The 21417-nt window shown below is 50.5% G+C and overlaps 1 protein-coding gene across 1 annotated transcript; it reads right to left on the reverse strand.

Annotated features, from left to right (window-relative positions):
• Positions 1–19989: 19989 nt before the first annotated feature.
• Positions 19990–21075, reverse strand: LOC138351965 (uncharacterized). The gene has a single exon (XM_069304137.1). The coding sequence runs from the start codon at positions 21073–21075 to the stop codon at positions 19990–19992; it is 1086 nt and encodes a 361-aa protein (XP_069160238.1).
• Between the last annotated feature and the right edge of the window lie 342 nt (positions 21076–21417).

The following is a 21417-nucleotide window of genomic DNA, read 5'->3' on the forward strand; positions in this document are numbered from 1 at the left end:
AAGTGGTATACAGGGTCCTGAACGATTCCTTTCACAAGTTTCTAAAGGCAATTCTTATGTTGGCTAACCTAGCATATGCCACTGATGATATCCTTTTGATGTGGGCTTCTGGGGACAGGTTCGGTGTGATATCAACCCCCAGATCTTTCTTTCTATTTGACTCTTGCAGGATTTCACCTCCCAGATGGTACCTTGTGTTCAGCCTTCTGCTCCCTTCGCCTAATTTAATTACTTTACACTTTCCTGAGTTGAACTTTAGCAGCCATTTTCTAGACCATTCCTCCAGTTTGTCCAGGTCATCCTGTAGTCTCTGTCTATCTTCATCTGTCTTGATTCTTCTCATAATTTTTGCATCATCAGCAAACATTGAGAGGAATGAGTCTATACCCTTTGAAAGATCATTTACGTATATTAGAAACAGAATGGGTCCAAGTACAGAGCCTTGTCGGACTCCGCTGGTGACATCTCGCCCCTCTGATGCCTTCCCCCCCCCCCTCACAGTTACTCGCTGTTTCCTGTTAGTTAGATACTCCCTTATCCACTGGAGCACCTTACCTTTTACTCCTGCCTGTTGCTCCAACTTTTGTAACAGCCTTTTATGGGGTACTGTGTCAAAGGCTTTCTGACAGTCCAAGAAAATGCAGTCTGCCTACCCTTTTCTTTCTTGCCTAATTTTTGTTGCTTGGTCGTAGAATTCTATTAAACCTGTGAGGCACGATTTACCAGCTCTGAACCCATGTTGGTAGTGCGTCACAAAACTATTTCAGCCTCACTTCAATGTGAGAGTTTTTTTATATTATTTTCTACCACAGACGTGGCCACACATTTACAATGCTAACCAGCATATATACACTTTCTTCTGTCTTCCATGGACAGGGTTAGAGATGTGTTAAACATATAGTTCAAGGGTTTATTGAACAATCAACCACAGAAGGTGATTCGGTGTTTGTAAATGCTAAGCTAACCTACATACGTAAATACATAGATACACAGAGTTACGTATGCTCTACATAAAGTGTTCGATGTGTCTTTTTACATAGTGTGAGAATGTGCTGGTGGAGGTGGTGCACAGGAAAGTAAGAAGACGAGGCAGAGAACGGAATCCCACATCAACCATCTTGATGTTGGTTCACAAATATTTACAAATTTATATTAAATTCATTCGAAGATTATTTGTATATTCACATTAAATTAAAGCATAAACTAGACAACATAACAAAGTCTCCCATACAATAATTCACAGTTTTTTGTTAAAATCTCCCAGTGGGAAAATTGAGGTGATGTAGGGTAAACTATAATTTGTCGGTGCTGACGGCGGCAGTAGTGCTCTGGTGGATACGCACTGCCTTCCGTCTTTTTACGTCGGAGTTCCTATCAGCGAGTGATAAGAGCAGTGTGGAAACATCACCCAGTAACGTACGCCCGCCACCAACCCGCGCAAGATAACACCTATCTTCGGGGTTGTAGAGTTCGATAATACCCCTGAGGAGACTTGATTGAGTTTTCACTGGTTCGTTATCATGATATTCCTGTTGTCAGCATTTTTACCCAAGCTGTTGGTAGCTGCTTGAACAACCTGGTGATAATGACGGTGATGATGATGGTGTGGGGACACTGGTGGTGATGATGGTGTGGGGACACTGGTGGTGATGATGGTGTGGGGACACTGGTGGTGATGATGGTGTGGGGACACTGGTGGTGATGATGGTGTGGAGACACTGGTGATGATGATGGTGTGGGGACACTGGTGATGATGATGGTGTGGAGACACTGGTGATGATGATGGTGTGGGGACACTGGTGATGATGATGGTGTGGGGACACTGGTGGTGATGATGGTGTGGAGACACTGGTGGTGATGATGGTGTGGGGACACTGGTGATGATGATGGTGTGGAGACACTGGTGGTGATGATGGTGTGGAGACACTGGTGATGATGATGGTGTGGGGACACTGGTGATGATGATGGTGTGGAGACACTGGTGGTGATGATGGTGTGGGGACACTGGTGATGATGATGGTGTGGGGACACTGGTGATGATGATGGTGTGGGGACACTGGTGATGATGATGGTGTGGGGACACTGGTGATGATGATGGTGTGGAGACACTGGTGGTGATGATGGTGTGGGGACACTGGTGGTGATGATGGTGTGGGGACACTGGTGGTGATGATGGTGTGGGGACACTAGTGATGATGATGGTGTGGGGACACTGGTGATGATGATGGTGTAGGGACACTGGTGATGATGATGGTGTGGGGACACTGGTGGTGATGATGGTGTGGAGACACTGGTGGTGATGATGGTGTGGGGACACTGGTGATGATGATGGTGTGGGGACACTGGTGATGATGATGGTGTGGGGACACTGGTGATGATGACGGTGTGGGGATATATATATATATATATATATATATATATATATATATATATATATATATATATATATAATATATATTAGTATATTTTGGTAGCAGTCTTTCCTGTAGACATATATTATTAAATATGACCGAAAAAGTAAGATTAATAATTCTAACACGAATTTTCTCAATATTTCTTATATTTCTTTTCACTGTTGATGGTAATTGAAAAATCAATTCTCCAAAATTCATTTTTATTTCTAGTCTGACGCGATACTTGAACGCGTTTCGTAATAACTTATTACATTTTCAAAGACTTTAGTTTACACACACACAACTCTAACTTGCAAACACTAAACAGAGTTCAAACAGCTTCGATTTTATACCTGCATTTGGGTGAGGTGATATTTTGCAACAGTTTTGGATGAGGTGAAAACAAACTTTCAACACAAGACAGAACACGAAACAATGGGTATAATATTTTGTAAGTTAAAGGGAAGAATGGAAGTAACTGCAAAGGGCCTATTGGCCCATATTTCTTGATGCTTCTATATTGGTGAGGAGTCTTGAAGTGGGTAGAATATAGTTGTGCATTAATTGGCTGTTGATTGCTGGTTTCGACTTCTTAATGTGTAGTGCCTCGCAGACGTCAAGCCGCCTGCTATCGCTGTATCTATCGATGATTTCCGTGTTTTTTGTTAAGTCTTCTCTGGTGATGGTCTGGTTGTGGGAAGAGATTATATGTTCCTTTATGGAGCCCTGTTGCTTATGCATCGTTAATCGCCTGGAAAGAGATGTTGTTGTCTTGCCTATATACTGAATTCTTTGAGGCTTACAGTCCCCAAGTGGGCATTTGAAGGCATAGACGACATTGGTCTCTTTTAAAGCGTTTTGCTTTGTGTCTGGAGAGTTTCTCATGAGTAGGCTGGCCGTTTTCTTGGTTTTATAGTAAATCGTCAATTGTATCTTCTGATTTTTGTCTGTAGGGATAACGTTTCTATTAACAATATCTTTCAGGACCCTTTCCTCCGTTTTATGAGCTGTGGAAAAGAAGTTCCTGTAAAATAGTCTAATAGGGGCCCCCGACCCCTTTTAGGGTGTTAAGGGGAATTCTATTTGTGATTACATTTTTTATTGTATCGAAACTTGGAGAAAAAAACCCACATATGAGTGTGTTGAATATCTGCTGTTATCATTTACTCGCATCTTTAACTGAGAATAACACTGAAGGGCTTGTGAACGTGTATATTCGTGCAGCACTGGCTACTGTCAATCTGGCTACTTTAATATATTTTGTTGTACGGTTCACAGGCGTGAACGTGGTTTTAGAGGTCCCCAAGTGAGAACGTGGTTGTAATTGGCCCCCAGGTGAAATGTGGCTGTAGGGAGGTCCCCAGATGAGAACGTGGTTGAAAATGGTAGTGAGACACACTGGGAACCACTGGCCGAGAGGGCATCCGTAGTGGGCAGGGAGAAGAATAGCTGTGCGAGCTTCACAGACACAACTGAAGTTTACATGCCTAACGGTCTTGAGGAATGCAGTGGCTTGGATATACTTGAAGGTCGAGAACAAAGAACAAAGAACAGAAATCACAATTCGGAGATTGAAGCAAAGAACAGAGACCGAGGAATGGAAAAGAAGAAAAAAACTGAGAACAGGAACGAGAAACGATAATTTAATTGATCCGGTTACCATCAGGCGTCAACCAACGGCCGGTTCTCCCTAATTTTCTTATCCGGTCATCAGATTCAGCAACTCACACCCGCCCTGGCCACCGACGTGACTCACACCACAGGAGAGGAAGATATTAAACTTGAAAGAAAACTAAGTTGCTAATTTGTTAAGATGAGTGATTTTGAGGAGCAGACAAAGGAAGTGTAGGAGAAGACGAAGGTGAAGGTGAGGGAAGGTGAGGAGGAGAAGAGGTTGGTGAAGGTGAATTAGATGATGACAACTGGAAAGGGAACACTTAAGACATTCAATTACGGGGCCGAGGTCAGTATATCTTCACATTCTTCCCCCCCCCCCCTCCCCTCACCTTCCTCACCTTCCTCCTTACTCCTCACTATCATTCGGTATTTTGCTATTAACTAAAAATTAGGTCTATTCCTTTTTCCTTTTTTCTATATATTTTCCTCTACATTATCGTCCTCTCTTATCCTGTACCCTGGCTTCTGAACCTATATGGCCTCTGATTTATATATAACCTCTTATCCAATATGATCTATGACTCTATATGATCTCATATCGTATATGATCTATGACTCTATATGATCTATGACTCTATATGATCTATGACTATATGATTTCTTATCCTATATGATTTATGATTCTGTATGACCTCGTATGCTATATGATTTATGACTATATGACCTCTTATCCTATATGATCTGTGATCCTATGTGACCTCTTATCCTGTACACTGACCTTGGCTCTCTCGCGTTTGCTGCTGATGTTATCGTGTCCAAGTGTGAACCTTCCCAACACGTCGGATGCCACATCATGTCGCTTCGTTTTCACCAAGGTATATTCCCATTCCTCTCTGGCCCCCATCTCTGGCCCCGTCTCTGGGCCCCGTCTCTGGCCCCCGTCTCTGGGCCCGCCTCACCGGACCTGTACACGCTCGTCAGATCCGCAAATGAGATTTCCCGTTTTTTTTCTTAAGATATATGACTGTGAGGGCTACGGTGGGCTGGATATATTATATAACAGGGGGATGATTATATAACTGTGAGGGGATGATTGGTCTTAGTTTACTGCATGACGTTAGACTGTGTCCACTCTACTATACTTGGTGTTTGCTGGTGATGGATACCTTAGCTTAGGTTAGGTTGGGTTTGTTAGTTAGGTTAAGTTAAGGTAGGTTGGGTTTGTTAGTTAGGTTAAGTTAGGGTAGGTTGGGTTAGTTAGTTAGGTTAAGTTAGGGTAGGTTAGGTTAGTTGGTTAGGTTAGGTTAGGTAGAGCCGGATATATTTCATGACTGTACTGAGACAGGTCTGGGTATCGGTGTGAGTGTGTACCCAGATGCGAGAAGACATTATGAAGAGCATCTCTAACCCCGGTAAACAAGAACCCCTCAGCACGTGACTCTGGAAACCCCAGTAAACAAGAACCACTCAGCACGTGACTCTGGGAACCCCAGTAAACAAGAACCACTCAGCACGTGACTCTGGGAACCCCGGTAAACAAGAACCACTCAGCACGTGACTCTGGGAACCCCGGTAAACAAGAACCACTCAGCACGTGACTCTGGGAACCCCGGTAAACAAGAACCACTCAGCAAGTGACTCTGGAAACCCCGGTAAACAAGAACCACTCAGCACGTGACTCTGGGAACCCCGGTAAACAAGAACCACTCACCACGTGACTCTGGGAACCTCGATACACAAGAACCACTCAGCACGTGACTCTGGGAACCCCAGTAAACAAGAACCACTCAGCACGTGACTCTGGGAACCCCGGTAAACAAGAACCACTCAGCACGTGACTCTGGGAACCCCGGTAAACAAGAACCACTCAGCACGTGACTCTGGAAACCCCGGTAAACAAGAACCACTCAGCACGTGACTCTGGGAACCCCGGTGACTGTACCTCAGGGTACAGTCCTTGCACCGCTGCTTTTCCTTATTCTCATATCAGATATAGACAAAAATACAAGTCACAGCTTCGTATCATCCTTTGCAGATGACACAAAAATCAGTATGAAAATTAACTCGGCTGAGGACATTGAAAAACTTCAAGCTGATATTAATAAAGTTTTCGACTGGGCATCAGAAAATAACATGATGTTTAACAGTGATAAATTCCAGGTACTCAGGTACGGTAAAAATGAGGACCTTAAGCATAATACAGAGTACAAAACACAATCAAATGTACCCATAGCAGGAAAACAGCATGTAAAGGATTTGGGAATAATAATGTCTGATGACCTGACGTTTAAGGAGCATAACCAAGCAAATATTGCGACAGCCAGAAAAATGATAGGATGGATTACGAGAACTTTCAAATCCAGGGATCCCATCACAATGGTTGTACTCTTCAAGTCACTTGTGTTGTCCCGTCTTGAGTACTGCTCAGTACTCACTTCCCCCTTCAGAGCAGGAGAGATTGCTGAAATAGAGGGAATACAGAGAACATATACGGCACGCATAGATGCAATAAAGCACCTAAATTATTGGGATCGTCTCAAAGCCCTTCAAATGTACTCACTAGAAAGAAGACGAGAGAGATATCAAATAATATACACCTGGAAGATACTGGAGGGCCAAGTACCAAATCTACACAGTAAAATAACAACGTACTGGAGTAAACGATATGGAAGAAAATGTAGAATAGAACCAGTGAAGAGCAGAGGTGCCATAGGCACAATCAGAGAACACTGTATAAACATCAGAGGTCCGCGGTTGTTCAACGTCCTCCCAGCAAGCATAAGAAATATTGCCGGAACAACCGTGGACATTTTCAAGAGGAAACTAGATTTATTCCTCCAAGGAGTGCCGGACCAACCGGGCTGTGGTGGGTATGTGGGCCTGCGGGCCGCTCCAAGCAACAGCCTGGTGGACCAAACTCTCACAAGTCGAGCCTGGCCTCGGGCCGGGCTTGGGGAGTAGAAGAACTCCCAGAACCCCATCAACCAGGTATCAACCAGGTATCACTCACCACGTGACTCTGGGAACCTCGATACACAAGAACCACTCAACACGTGACTCTGGGAACCCCGGTAAACAAGAACCCCTCAGCACGTGACTCTGGGGACCCCGGTAAACAAGAACCACTCAGCACGTGACTCTGGAAACCCCAGTAAACAAGAACCACTCACCACGTGACTCTGGGAACCCCGGTAAACAAGAACCACTCAGCACGTGACTCTGGGAACCCCGGTAAACAAGAACCCCTCAGCACGTGACTCTGGGGACCCCGGTAAACAAGAACCACTCAGCACGCTGACCAGGTATGTGTGGGAGTCAGATCACATACCTCATTCTGAATTTTGCAAGTGACACGGTTGAGCTGCATGCTGGCCGGAGCAGCACGACGCGCCGCTGACAGGCACACCTGGCCGGACACGCACCAGGTGTGTCGCCCTCTGATCAACACGCTACCTCCCCCCCCAACCCCCCCCCCTCCACAAAAAAAATATCCTTCGTAACTAAAAAAAAAAAATTTTGTCACCTCTCTATTTTAGAATTAGATTTTTGTTCCTAGCCGGGCTGTGGTGGGTATGTGGGCCTGCGGGCCGCTCCAAGCAACAGCCTGGTGGACCAAACTCTCACAAGTCAAGCCTGGCCTCGGACCGGGCTTGGGGAGTAGAAGAACTCCCAGAACCCCATCAACCAGGTATTAACCAGGTATCAAGCGAGCAGGCTTGTGATAAGCCTAGATTTGTAAACACGTATTTATTTGGGTGTCACAGGCAGCAGGCAAGTGAGGGTTGGAGCTTCCTCTTATCGTGAATAAAGAACTCATTCTGAATCAAGAAATTATGTCGTATTATACATTTACTAGATGAGGGTACACGGCAGTGTCCGGGTAGACCTGGTGAGGGGGCCCACCCGGTGCCCTCGTCAATCCCGCATCAGTCTACCAAAAACAAATCCAAGAAAGTTAATGGGACCTAATTTCAATAGGTTGGAACATAAACGGCATCCCAACGTGTGTCAACACATCCCTTCGCTGACTGTGTTTGTACTCACCTAGTTGTGCTTGCGAGGGTTGAGCTCTAGCTCTTTGGTCCCGCCTCTCAACTGTCAATCAACTGATGTACAGGTTCCTGAGCCTACTGGGCTCTATCATATCTACATTTGAAACTGTGTATGGAGTCAGCCTCCACCACATCACTGTTTAATGCGTTCCATTTGTTAACTACTCTGACACTGAAAAAAATCTTTCTAATGTCTCTGTGGCTCATCTGGATACTAAGTTTTCACCTGTGTCCCCTTGTTCGTGTTCCACCCGTGCTAAAGAGTTTGTCTTTGTCCACCCTGTGAATTCCCCTGAGAATTTTGTAGGTGGTTATCATTTCTCTCCTTACTCTTATGTTTTCCAGGGACGTGAGGTTCAGCTCCTTTAGCTTTTTCTCGTAGCTCATGCCTCTCAGTTCTGGGACGAGTCTGGTGGCATCTTCTCTAACTTTGTCTTGTGTTTAACTAGGTATGGACTTCAGGCTGGAGCTACATACTCCAGGATTGGTCTGACATAAGTGGAATATAAGGTCCTAGACGATTCATTACACAAGTTTCTAAAAGTATTTCTTATGTTGGCTAATCTAGCATATGCCGCTGATGATATCCTTTTGATGTGGCCCTCTAAGTACAGGTTCGGTGTGATATCAACCCCCAGATCTTTATTTGACTCTTGCAGTATTTCACCTCCCAGATGGTACCTTGTGTTAAGACTTCTGCTCCCTACGCCTAATTTTATTACTTTAAACTTTTCTGAGTTGAACTTTAGTAGCCATTTTCTAGACCATTCCTCTAGTTTGTCCAGGTGTCTCTATCTTCATCTCTCTTGATTCTTCTCATAATTTTTGCGTTATTAGCAAACATTGAGAAGAATGAATCTATACCCTCTGGAAGATCGTTTACATATATTAGAAACATGATGGGTCCAAGTACTGAGCGCTGTGGGACTCCACTGGTCTTCATCCTCTGTCTATCTCCCCGTCCGTGTCTATGTGGCTCTTTATCTCTCTTTGTCCTTTTGTGTCTGTCTGTTTCTCGCACTGTATATATCTCTCTGTCTCACGCTGTTAGCCTCTTCCCTCTTTCTCTTGCTCTCTAACCGCTCTCTCTCTCTCTCTCTCTCTCTCTCTCTCTCACCATCACATGTTAGAATGTATCACTTGTCAAACTGTAGTTCACGTTTAGGACACGTCATTGCAACTGATTCGTGAGGTAGCAGGGAGGTGGTTGTTGAGGGTGGAGTGAAGTGGATGGCAACTTGGTGTTAATAATATCATAAAAACATACTTTGCCTATTATGGCTAAAGAATAATAGATAGAACTATTTTGACAATTTTGTGGACATCAATGCATAATGTTTTAATACATGGTAAGAATAATTTTGTCATAAATTATGTTTTTATAACGTTTTATACGTCTAGCCGGTCCCAGAGTCGACAGGAGGTTCACAATTCCTCATGGCACAGTGCCAAGATATACTCGTTTGACTGTGGTGATCCCAACCTGGTCATACTGGGCACGTATACAGAAGCAATTACTGTGAACAATTTAACAAGTCTAGCCAAAGCGTCTGACCTCCAACTTCGAACAAAACACAGACATTATAATTTATAGTGTTCGTGTGTTTGTTCCGTAACTATTGGCCTCTCCTTGTTCTCCCGTCTGATCTTTCTGCTACAAATAAAAAATCGAATTAAAATCCTTTAATCATAAATAGCGGTACATTTATAACTGGGACGTTTACATAAAAGTACAGTTCATAAATTACACTAGTACAATGACAGCACGTGGACATAATCATTATCAGAATCATAAACTGTGTTCATAACAACTTATACAAATCACTACAATAATGACTGGACTAAACAGGTTTACAACAGTCTAACTCATGCTAACCTTTTTGGGACAAAGTGACAGGTTACAATTACAAAGGTTATATGTACTGCAAAAGCAAAGTGACGGGTTGCCATTAGAGCAGTATCATTTATATCACAAAATTTGGATTAGGAGAAGACAGTTTGAAATAGAACTAATATATAAACTATTCATACCATGACGTTAAGGAAATTTGCAGACTCAGCATGCTGCAGCAACAGATTCTGGGGCTACCCCGGACCTACAGTAACACGTCGTCTCTTTCTCTTCACTCCCAGCATTCTCCTCTTCATCCTGCACTTATACCTCCACCCACTTCTCTCCCTCAACTTCCTATCTTCCTCCGCCTGCTATCTTCATCTGCCTGCTATCTTCCTTCGCCTGCTATCTTCCACCTCCTCCGCCTCAATATCATCTTCCACATACATTTTCCTTCTCGTGTTCCAAACATACATGTAACATGAACCTCTAATTCCACAAGACTCGTATCTTGACCCCTGAGATCAAATACCCACCAACCTTGTTGACCTCGCTCATAGAGACTCGCACTAAAACAATGACTTGGTCCTCATGGAGTGGATTCCCCACACTTGGTGAGTCATCGGAAGGCTTGCACATTGGACCAAGCAACTATAGCCTGGAGTGAGACTACATTAATCTGGATTCCCTGCGAGGGTGTGCCATGGATGTAAACATTTGAGCAGCTGTAGCTCCCACATTACCCAAGCACATGCGAGCTTGGGTAAACCGTTGATAGATGCACTCACATTCATTCATAAACAAAGTTGGTGCTTCACTGCCCTGTGGAACACCAAAATTAGCTGATGTGGTCGTAGCACCGTACATATGGATGCTTCTGATAGCTATCGCGGCAACGAGATGAAGAAGTATGTTAATCAGAACCATGGCCATAGTTCTGATTCTAATCTCTTCTTCCGGGCACACATGGATACACCGAAGAATGAGTAATGTCTCTGGAATTATCCCAGCCAGACAGTTGTTGAAAAGGTTAGTGATATATATATATATATATATATATATATATATATATATATATATATATATATATATATATATATATATATATACAACTTTAGAACACTTTCCCACCAGGAGACTCGAACCCTAGCCAGCACAGAAGCCTTCCAGCAACTGGCATAACAGGTACGCCTTAACCCGCTCCACCACCCGCTCAGACCCTTAAAAGAGATGGTAATTTCGGAGTATTTAAATACCCCAAAGATCAACACCTCCCAAGAGCACCAGAGCAAGTGAGGGGTTATTTATACGTTAATTTCATCAAGTCCCTGTTAATATGGGAAGACACAGTGTCTCTGCTTAAGGCACAACTCTCCTAAACACGAGAGTTAAGTATACAACTTTAGAACACTTTTCTCTTTTAAGGGTCTGAGCGGGTGGTGGAGCGGGTTAAGGCGTACCTGTTATGCCAGTTGCTGGAAGGCTTCTGTGCTGGCTAGGGTTCGAGTCTCCTGGTGGGAAAGTGTTCTAAAGTTGTATACTTAACTCTCGTGTTTAGGAGAGTTGTGCCTTAAGCAGAGACACTGTGTCTTCCCATATTAACAGGGACTTGATGAAATTAACGTATAAATAACCCCTCGCTTGCTCTGGTGCTCTTGGGAGGTGTTGATCTTTGGGGTATTTAAATACTCCGAAATTACCATCTCTTTTAAGGGTCTGAGCGGGTGGTGGAGCGGGTTAAGGCGTACCTGTTATGCCAGTTGCTGGAAGGCTTCTGTGCTGGCTAGGGTTCGAGTCTCCTGGTGGGAAAGTGTTCTAAAGTTGTATACTTAACTCTCGTGTTTAGGAGAGTTGTGCCATATATATATATATATATATATATATATATATATATATATATATATATATATATATATATATATATATACTGAAAACTCACACCCCCAGAAGTGACTCGAACCTATACTGCCAGAAGCAATGCATCTGATGTACAGGATCTCTTAACCACTCGACCAACACGACCGGACAAAAGAGGATGGTAGCCGAGGCTAATTCCTATCCACCCGCCGGCACTCTGTTGGTAATCTTGGGCATCAAATCACCTCATTCTTTGGGGCACACGTGAGAAACACAAATGCGAACGAGCCTCAACGGTCTCCAGGCATTTATGCAACTGAAAACTCACACCCAAGAAGTGACTCGTCGTCCCCTTCACCTTCACTAGAAGGTGAAATGACGACGACGTTTCGGTCCGTCCTAGACTATTCTCAAGTCGATTTGAGAATGGTCCAGGACGGACCGAAACGTCGTCGTCCCTTCACCTTCTAGTGTGTGGTCTGGTCAACTTACTTTAGCCACGTTATTGTGACTCATCGCCTGCATATTATACATATATATATATATATATATATATATATATATATATATATATATATGTCGTACCTAGTAGCCAGAACGCACTTCTCAGCCTACTATGCAAGGCCCAATTTGCCTAATAAGCCAAGTTTTCATAAAATAATTGTTTTTCGACTACCTAACCTACCTAACCTAACGTAACCTAACTTTTTCGGTTACCTAACCTAACCTAACCTATAAAGATAGGTTAGGTTAGGTAGGGTTGGTTAGGTTCAGTCATATATCTACGTTAATTTTAACTCCAATAAAAAATAATTGACCTCATACATAATGAAATGGGTAGCTTTATCATTTCATAATAAAAAAATTAGAGAAAATATATTAATTCAGGAGAACTTGGCTTATTAGGCAAATCGGGCCTTGAATAGTAGGCCGAATCCGACGTTCTGGCTACTAGGTACAACATAATATATATATATATATATATATATATATATATATATATATATATATATATATATATATATATATATATGTCGTACCTAGTAGCCAGAACTCACTTCTCAGCCTACTATTCAAGGCCCGATTTGCCTAATAAGCCAAGTTTTCCTGAATTAATATATTTACTATAATTTTTTTCTTATGAAATGATAAAGCAACCCTTTTCTCTATGTATGAGGTCAATTTTTTTTATTGGAGTTAAATTTAACGTAGATATATGACCGAACCTAACCAACCCTACCTAACCTAACCTAACCTATATTTATAGGTAAGGTTAGGTTAGGTAGCCAAAAAAAGCTAGGTTAGGTTAGGTTAGGTAGGTTAGGTAGACGAAAAAACATTAATTCATGAAAACTTGGCTTATTAGGCAAATCGGGCCTTGAATAGTAGGCTGAGAAGTGCGTTCTGGCTATTAGGTACGACATATATATATATATATATATATATATATATATATATATATATATATATATATATATATATATATATATATATATAATGTTGTACCTAGTAGCCAGAACGTCGGATTCGGCCTACTATTCAAGGCCCGATTTGCCTAATAAGCCAAGTTCTCCTGAATTAATATATTTTCTCTAATTTTTTTATTATGAAATGATAAAGCTACCCATTTCATTATGTATGAGGTCAATTATTTTTTATTGGAGTTAAAATTAACGTAGATATATGACTGAACCTAACCAACCCTACCTAACCTAACCTAACCTATCTTTATAGGTTAGGTTAGGTTAGGTAACCGAAAAAGTTAGGTTACGTTAGGTTAGGTAGGTTAGGTAGTCGAAAAACAATTATTTTATGAAAACTTGGCTTATTAGGCAAATTGGGCCTTGCATAGTAGGCTGAGAAGTGCGTTCTGGCTACTAGGTACGACATATATATATATATATATATATATATATATATATATATATATATATATATCAAATGTAGATATAAAACCAGGGAACGCAAGTTCTAATCAGTTGTGTATTTGTGAAGTCTTTGAAAATGTAATAAGTTTTACGAAACGCGCCCGTGTCGCGTCAGACTAGAAATAAAAATGAATTTTGGAGAAGTGATTTTTGATTTACCTCCAATAGTGAAGCATAATGTAAGAAAGATTGAGAAAATTCGTGTTAGAATTATTAATCTTACTTTTTCGGTCATATTTAATAAAATATATATATATATATATATATATATATATATATATATATATAATATATATGCAAACAAGCCTGAACACACGCATTTGTGTTCCTCACGTGTGCCCCAAAGAATGAGGTGATTTGGTAAAATGCTATGCCCAAGATTACTATCCGAGTGCCGGCGGTGGGGTGGTTCAAATAGCCTCGGCTATCACCTCATTTTGTCCGGTCGTGATGGTCAAGTGGATTAAGGCGTCTTGTACATACCAGTTGCGTTGCTCCTGGGAGTATGGGTTCGAGTCACTTCTGGGGTGTGAGTTTTCAGTTATATATATATATATATATAAAGTCGTACCTAGTAGCCAGAACGAACTTCTCAGCCTACTATGCAATGCCAGATTTGCCTAATAAGCCAAGTTTTCATGAATTGTTTTTCGACTACCTAACCTAACCTAACTTTTTCGGCTACCTAACCTAACCTAACTTATAGAGATAGGTTAGGTTAGGTTAGATAGGGTTGGTTAGGTTCGGTCATATATCTACGTTAATTTTAACTCCAATAAAAAAAATTGACCTCATACATAATGAAATGGGTAGCTTTATCATTTCATATGAAAAAAATTGGAGAAAATATATTAATTCAGGAAAACTTGGCTTATTAGGCAAATCGGGCCTTGCATAGTAAGCTGAGAAGTGCATTCTGGCTACTAGGTACGACATATATATATATATATATATATATATATATATATATATATATATATATATATATATATATATATATATATATATATATATATATATCGGAGATCACAAACTTTTCAGCAATATGAAGAGAAGATGTGGGCTGAAAATGAATATGATGTATAAGAATCAGATCTGCAGACGAAATAGAAAAGAAAATGAGGCACGGCTTAACAGGCCAGGACGGTAGAGCTCGTACTGAGACAGGCAAAGGTAGGCCTGTCAACCCACCTACACCAACCACTTGGCCTGGTGACGGTAGAGCGACGGTCTCGCTTCTTGCAGGTCGGCGTTCAATCTCCGACCGTGCAAGTGGTTAGGCACCATTCCTTGCCCCCGTTCCATCCCTTATCCTTATCCTCATTTCCCTTTCGAGTGCCATACAGGTGAATAATTGTACTAGCTAAGGGTTTTCTCCTGAATCTTACCCTGCATGTGGCTTGGCAGATTGACAGTGCAGGTTTGCAGCCAGGTGTGTAGCTTAGGTGGGCAGCTTAGGTGGGCAGGCAGGTGTGTAGCTTAGGTGGGCAGGCCGGTGTGTAGCTTAGGTGGGCAGGCCGGTGTGTAGCTTAGGTGGGCAGGCAGGTGTGTAGCTTAGGTGGGCAGGCAGGTGGGGTACCAGGCAGGCCCATCAGGAAAATGTTGACTTAGGAATACCTTACAATGTGGCCCAGCAGGCCGGAGAGGGGAGGACACAGCAGGCCGGGGAGGTGAGGACACAGCAGGCCGGGGAGGGGAGGACACAGCAGGCCGGAGAGGGGAGGACACAGCAGGCCGGGGAGGGGAGGACGCAGCAGGCCGGGGAGGGGAGGACGCAGCAGGCCGGGGAGGGGAGGACACAGCAGGCCGGAGAGGGGAGGACACAGCAGGCCGGGGAGGGGAGGACACAGCAGGCCGGGGAGGGGAGGACACAGCAGGCCGGGGAGGGGAGGACACAGCAGGCCGGGGAGGGGAGGACACAGCAGGCCGGGGAGGGGAGGACACAGCAGGCCGGAGTGGGGAGGACACAGCAGGCCGGAGAGGTGAGGACACAGCAGGCCGGGGAGGGGAGGACACAGCAGGCCGGAGAGGGGAGGACACAGCAGGCCGGGGAGGTGAGGTCACAGCAGGCCAGGGAGGGGAGGACACAGCAGGCCGGAGAGGGGAGAACACAGCAGGCCGGGGAGGGGAGGACACATCAGGCCGGGGAGGGGAGGACACAGCAGGCCGGGGAGGGGAGGACACAGCAGGCCGGGGAGGGGAGGACACAGCAGGCCGGGGAGGTGAGGACACAGCAGGCCGGGGAGGGGAGGACACAGCAGGCCGGGGAGGGGAGGACACAGCAGGCCGGGGAGGGGAGGACACAGCAGGCCGGGGAGGGGAGGACACAGCAGGCCAGGGAGGTGAGGACACAGCAGGCCGGGGAGGGGAGGACACAGCAGGCCGGAGAGGTGAGGACACAGCAGGCCGGGGAGGGGAGGACACAGCAGGCCGGGGAGGGGAGGACACAGCAGGCCGGGGAGGGGACGACACAGCAGGCCGGGGAGGCGAGGACACAGCAGGCCGGAGAGGCGAGGACACAGCAGGCCAGGGAGGTGAGGACACAGCAGGCCGGGGAGGGGAGGACACAGCAGGCCGGAGAGGCGAGGACACAGCAGGCCAGGGAGGTGAGGACACAGCAGGCCGGAGAGGCGAGGATACAGCAGGCCGGAGAGGCGAGGACACAGCAGGCCAGGGAGGCGAGGACACAGCAGGCCGGAGAGCCGAGGACACAGCAGGCCAGGGAGGCGAGTTCACAGCAGGCCGGGGAGGTGAGGACACAGCAGGCCGGAGTGGGGAGGACACAGCAGGCCGGGGAGCGGAGGACACAGCAGGCCGGAGAGGTGAGGACACAGCAGGCCGGGGAGGTGAGGACACAGCAGGCCAGAGAGGTGAGGACACAGCAGGCCGGGGAGGTGAGGACACAGTAGGCCGGGGAGGGGAGGACACAGCAGGCCGGGGAGCGGAGGACACAGCAGGCCGGGAGGTGAGGACACAGCAGGCCAGGGAGGGAAGGACACAGCAGGCCAGGGAGGTGAGGACACAACAGGCCGGAGAGGCGAGGACACAGCAGGCCGGAGAGGTGAGGACACAGCAGGCCGGGGAGGTGAGGACACAGCAGGCCAGAGAGGTGAGGACACAGCAGGCCGGGGAGGTGAGGACACAGCAGGCCGGAGAGGTGAGGACACAGCAGGCCAGGGAGGGGAGGACACAGCAGGCCGGGGAGGGGAGGACACAGCAGGCCAGGGAGGGGAGGACACAGCAGGCCGGGGAGGGGAGGACACAGCAGGCCGGGGAGGGGAGGACACAGCAGGCCGGGGAGGGGAGGACACAGCAGGCCGGGGAGGGGAGGACACAGCAGGCCAGAGAGGGGAGGACACAGCAGGCCAGGGAGGTGAGGACACAGCAGGCCGGGGAGGTAAGGACACAGCAGGCCGGGGAGGGGAGGACACAGCAGGCCGGGGAGGGGAGGACACAGCAGGCCAGGGAGGGGAGGACACAGCAGGCCAGGGAGGGGAGGACACAGCAGGCCAGGGAGGGGAGGACGCAGCAGGCCAGGGAGGGGAGGACACAGCAGGCCAGGGAGGTGAGGACACAGCAGGCCGGGGAGGGGAGGACACAGCAGGCCACGGAGGGGAGGACACAGCAGGCCAGGGAGGTGAGGACACAGCAGGCCGGGGAGGTGAGGACACAGCAGGCCAGGGAGGGGAGGACACAGCGGGCCAGGGAGGTGAGGACACAGCAGGCCGGGGAGGGGAGGACACAGCAGGCCAGGGAGGGGAGGACACAGCAGGCCAGGGAGGTGAGGACACAGCAGGCCGGGGAGGGGAGGACACAGCAGGCCAGGGAGGGGAGGACACAGCAGGCCGGAGTGGGGAGGACACAGCAGGCCGTAGAGGTGAGGACACAGCAGGCCGGGGACGTGAAGACACAGCAGACCGGGGAGGTGAGGACACAGCAGGCCGGGGAGGGGAGGACACAGCAGGCCGGGGAGGTGAGGACACAGCAGGCCGGGGAGGTGAGGACACAGCAGGCCGGGGAGGTGAGGACACAGCAGGCCGGAGTGCGGAGGACACAGCAGGATGGAGAGGTGAGGACACAGCAGGCCAGGGAGGCGAGGACACAGCAGGCCGGGGAGGTGAGGACACAGCAGGCCAGGGAGGGGAGGACACAGCAGGCCGGAGAGGTGAGGACACAGCAGGCCAGGGAGGGGAGGACACAGCAGGCCGGGGAGCGGAGGACACAGCAGGCCAGTGAGGGGAGGACACAGCAGGCCAGGGAGGGGAGGACACAGCAGGCCGGGGAGCGGAGGACACAGCAGGCCGGGGAGGTGAGGACACAGCAGGCCGGGGAGGTGAGGACACAGCAGGCCGGGGAGGTGAGGACACAGCAGGCCGGGGAGGCGAGGACACAGCAGGCCGTAGAGGTGAGGACACAGCAGGCCGGGGAGGGGAGGACACAGCAGGCCGTAGAGGTGAGGACACAGCAGGCCGGGGAGGTGAGGACACAGCAGGCCGGGGAGGTGAGGACACAGCAGGCCGGGGAGGGGAGGACACAGCAGGCCAGGGAGGTGAGGACACAGCAGGCCGGGGAGGTGAGGACACAGCAGGCCGGAGTGGGGAGGACACAGCAGGATGGAGAGGTGAGGACACAGCAGGCCAAGGAGGGGAGGACACAGCAGGCCGGGGAGGCGAGGACACAGCAGGCCGGAGAGGCGAGGACACAGCAGGCTAGGGAGGCGAGGACACAGCAGGCCGGGGAGGTGAGGACACAGCAGGCCGGAGTGGGGAGGACACAGCAGGCCGGAGAGGTGAGGACACAGCAGGCCAGGGAGGGGAGGACACAGCAGGCCAGGGAGGGGAGGACACAGCAGGCCAGGGAGGGGAGGACACAGCAGGCCGGGGAGGGGAGGACACAGCAGGCCGGGGAGGGGAGGACACAGCAGGCCAGGGAGGTGAGGACACAGCAGGCCGGGGAGGGGAGGACACAGCAGGCCAGGGAGGTGAGGACACAGCAGGCCGGGGAGGGGAGGACACAGCAGGCCGGGGAGGGGAGGACACAGCAGGCCGGGGAGGGGAGGACACAGCAGGCCAGGGAGGGGAGGACACAGCAGGCCAGGGAGGGGAGGACACAGCAGGCCGGGGAGGGGAGGACACAGCTGGCCAGGGAGGGGAGGACACAGCAGGCCGGGGAGGGGAGGACACAGCAGGCCGGGGAGGGGAGGACACAGCAGGCCGTAGAGGTGAGGACACAGCAGGCCGGGTAGGGGAGGACACAGCAGGCCGGGGAGGGGAGGACACAGCAGGCCGAGGAGGTGAGGACACAGCAGGCCGGGGAGGTGAGGACACAGCAGGCCAGGGAGGGGAGGACACAGCAGGCCGGGGAGGGGAGGACACAGCAGGCCGGGGAGGGGAGGACACAGCAGGCCGGGGAGGGGAGGACACAGCAGGCCGGGGAGGTGAGGACACAGCAGGCCAGGGAGGGGAGGACACAGCAGGCCGGGGAGGTGAGGACATAGCAGGCCGGGGAGGGGAGGACACAGCAGGCCGGGGAGGGGAGGACACAGCAGGCCAGGGAGGGGAGGACACAGCTGGCCGAGGAGGTGAGGACACAGCAGGCCGGGGAGGTGAGGACACAGCAGGCCGTAGAGGTGAGGACACAGCAGGCCGGGGAGGGGAGGACACAGCAGGCCGTAGAGGTGAGGACACAGCAGGCCGGGGACGGGAGAACACAGCAGGCCGGGGAGGGGAGGACACAGCAGGCCGGGGAGGGGAGGACACAGCAGGCCGGGGAGGTGAGGACACAGAAGGCCAGGGAGGTGAGGACACAGCAGGCCGGGGAGGTGAGGACACAGCAGGCCGGGGAGGTGAGGACACAGCAGGCCGGGGAGGGGAGGACACAGCAGGCCGGGGAGGGGAGGACACAGCAGGCCGGGGAGGTGAGGACACAGCAGGCCGGGGAGGGGAGAACACAGCAGGCCAGGGAGGGGAGGACACAGCAGGCCGGGGAGGTGAGGACACAGCAGGCCGGGGAGGGGAGGACACAGCAGGCCGGGGAGGGGAGGGCACAGCAGGCCGGGGAGGTGAGGACACAGCAGGCCGGGGAGGGGAGGACACAGCAGGCCGGGGAGGTGAGGACACAGCAGGCCGGGGAGGTGAGGACACAGCAGGCCGGGGAGGGGAGGACACAGCAGGCCGGGGAGGGGAGGACACAGCAGGCCAGGGAGGGGAGGACACAGCAGGCCAGGGAGGGGAGGACACAGCAGGCCGGGGAGGGGAGGACACAGCAGGCCAGGGAGGTGAGGAACTTGCTCCGTCACTCCGTATTCTTCACTTGGGCTTTTCATGTAGACTCTTGTGAGCGGTCGTGCACATCCACCCCTCCGGGCCCACCATCCTTCCTCCGGGCCCACCTTTGTCCCTCCGGGCCCACCGTCGTCCCTCCGGGCCCACCGTCGTCCCTCCGGGCCCACCGTCGTCCCTCCGGGCCCACCGTCGTCCCTCCGGGCCCACCTTCGCCCCTCCGGGCCCACCGTCGTCCCTCCGAGCCCGCCGTCGTCCCTCCGGGCCCACCTTCGTCCCTCCGGGCCCACCTTCGGCCCTCCGGGCCCACCTTCGTCCCTCCGGGCCCACCTTCGCCCCTCCGGGCCCACCGTCGTCCCTCCGAGCCCACCGTCGTCCCTCCGAGCCCACCTTCGTCCCTCCGGGCCCACCTTCGTCCCTCCGGGCCCACCGTCGTCCCTCCGGGCCCACCGTCGTCCCTCCGGGCCCACCGTCGTTCCTCCGGGCCCACCTTCGCCCCTCCGGGCCCACCGTCGTCCCTCCGGGCCCACCGTCGTCCCTCCGGGCCCACCTTCGTCTCTCCGGGCCCACCTTCGTCCCTCCGGGCCCACCATCCTTCCTCCGGGCCCACCGTCGTCCCTCCGGGCCCACCATCCTTCCTCCGGGCCCACCATCCTTCCTCCGGGCCCACCGTCGTCCCTCCGGACCCACCGTCGTTCCTCCGGGCCCACCATCCTTCCTTCGGGCCCACCGTCGTTCCTCCGGGCCCACCGTCGTTCCTCCGGGCCCACCGTCGTCCCTCCGGGCCCACCGTCGTTCCTCCTGGCCTACCATCCTTCCTCCGGGCCCACCGTTGTTCCTCCGGGCCCACCGTCGTTCCTCCGGGCCCACCGTCGTTCCTCCGGGCCCACCGTCGTTCCTCCTGGCCCACCATCCTTCCTCCGGGCCCACCGTCGTTCCTCCTGGCCCACCATCCTTCCTCCGGGCCCACCGTCGTTCCTCCGGGCCCACCATCCTTCCTCCGGGCTCACCGTCGTTCCTCCGGGCCCACCATCCTTCCTCCGGGCCCACCGTCATTCCTCCTGGCCCACCATCCTTCCTCCGGGCCCACCGTCGTTCCTCCGGGCCCACCATCCTTCCTCCGGGCCCACCATCCTTCCTCCGGGCTCACCGTCGTTCCTCCGGGCCCACCATCCTTCCTCCGGGCCCACCGTCATTCCTCCTGGCCCACCATCCTTCCTCCGGGCCCACCGTCGTTCCTCCGGGCCCACCATCCTTCCTCCGGGCCCACCATCCTTCCTCCGGGCTCACTGTCGTTCCTCCGGGCCCACCATCCTTCCTCCGGGCCCACCGTCGTTCCTCCGGGCCCACCATTCTTCCTCTGGGCCCACCATCCTTCCTCCGGGCCCACCGTCGTTCCTCCTGGCCCACCATCCTTCCTCCGGGCCCACCATCCTTCCTCCGGGCCCACCATCC

This window comes from Procambarus clarkii, chromosome 51, assembly GCF_040958095.1.
Source record: "Procambarus clarkii isolate CNS0578487 chromosome 51, FALCON_Pclarkii_2.0, whole genome shotgun sequence".
In the NCBI taxonomy this organism is placed as follows: Eukaryota; Metazoa; Arthropoda; class Malacostraca; order Decapoda; family Cambaridae; genus Procambarus; species Procambarus clarkii.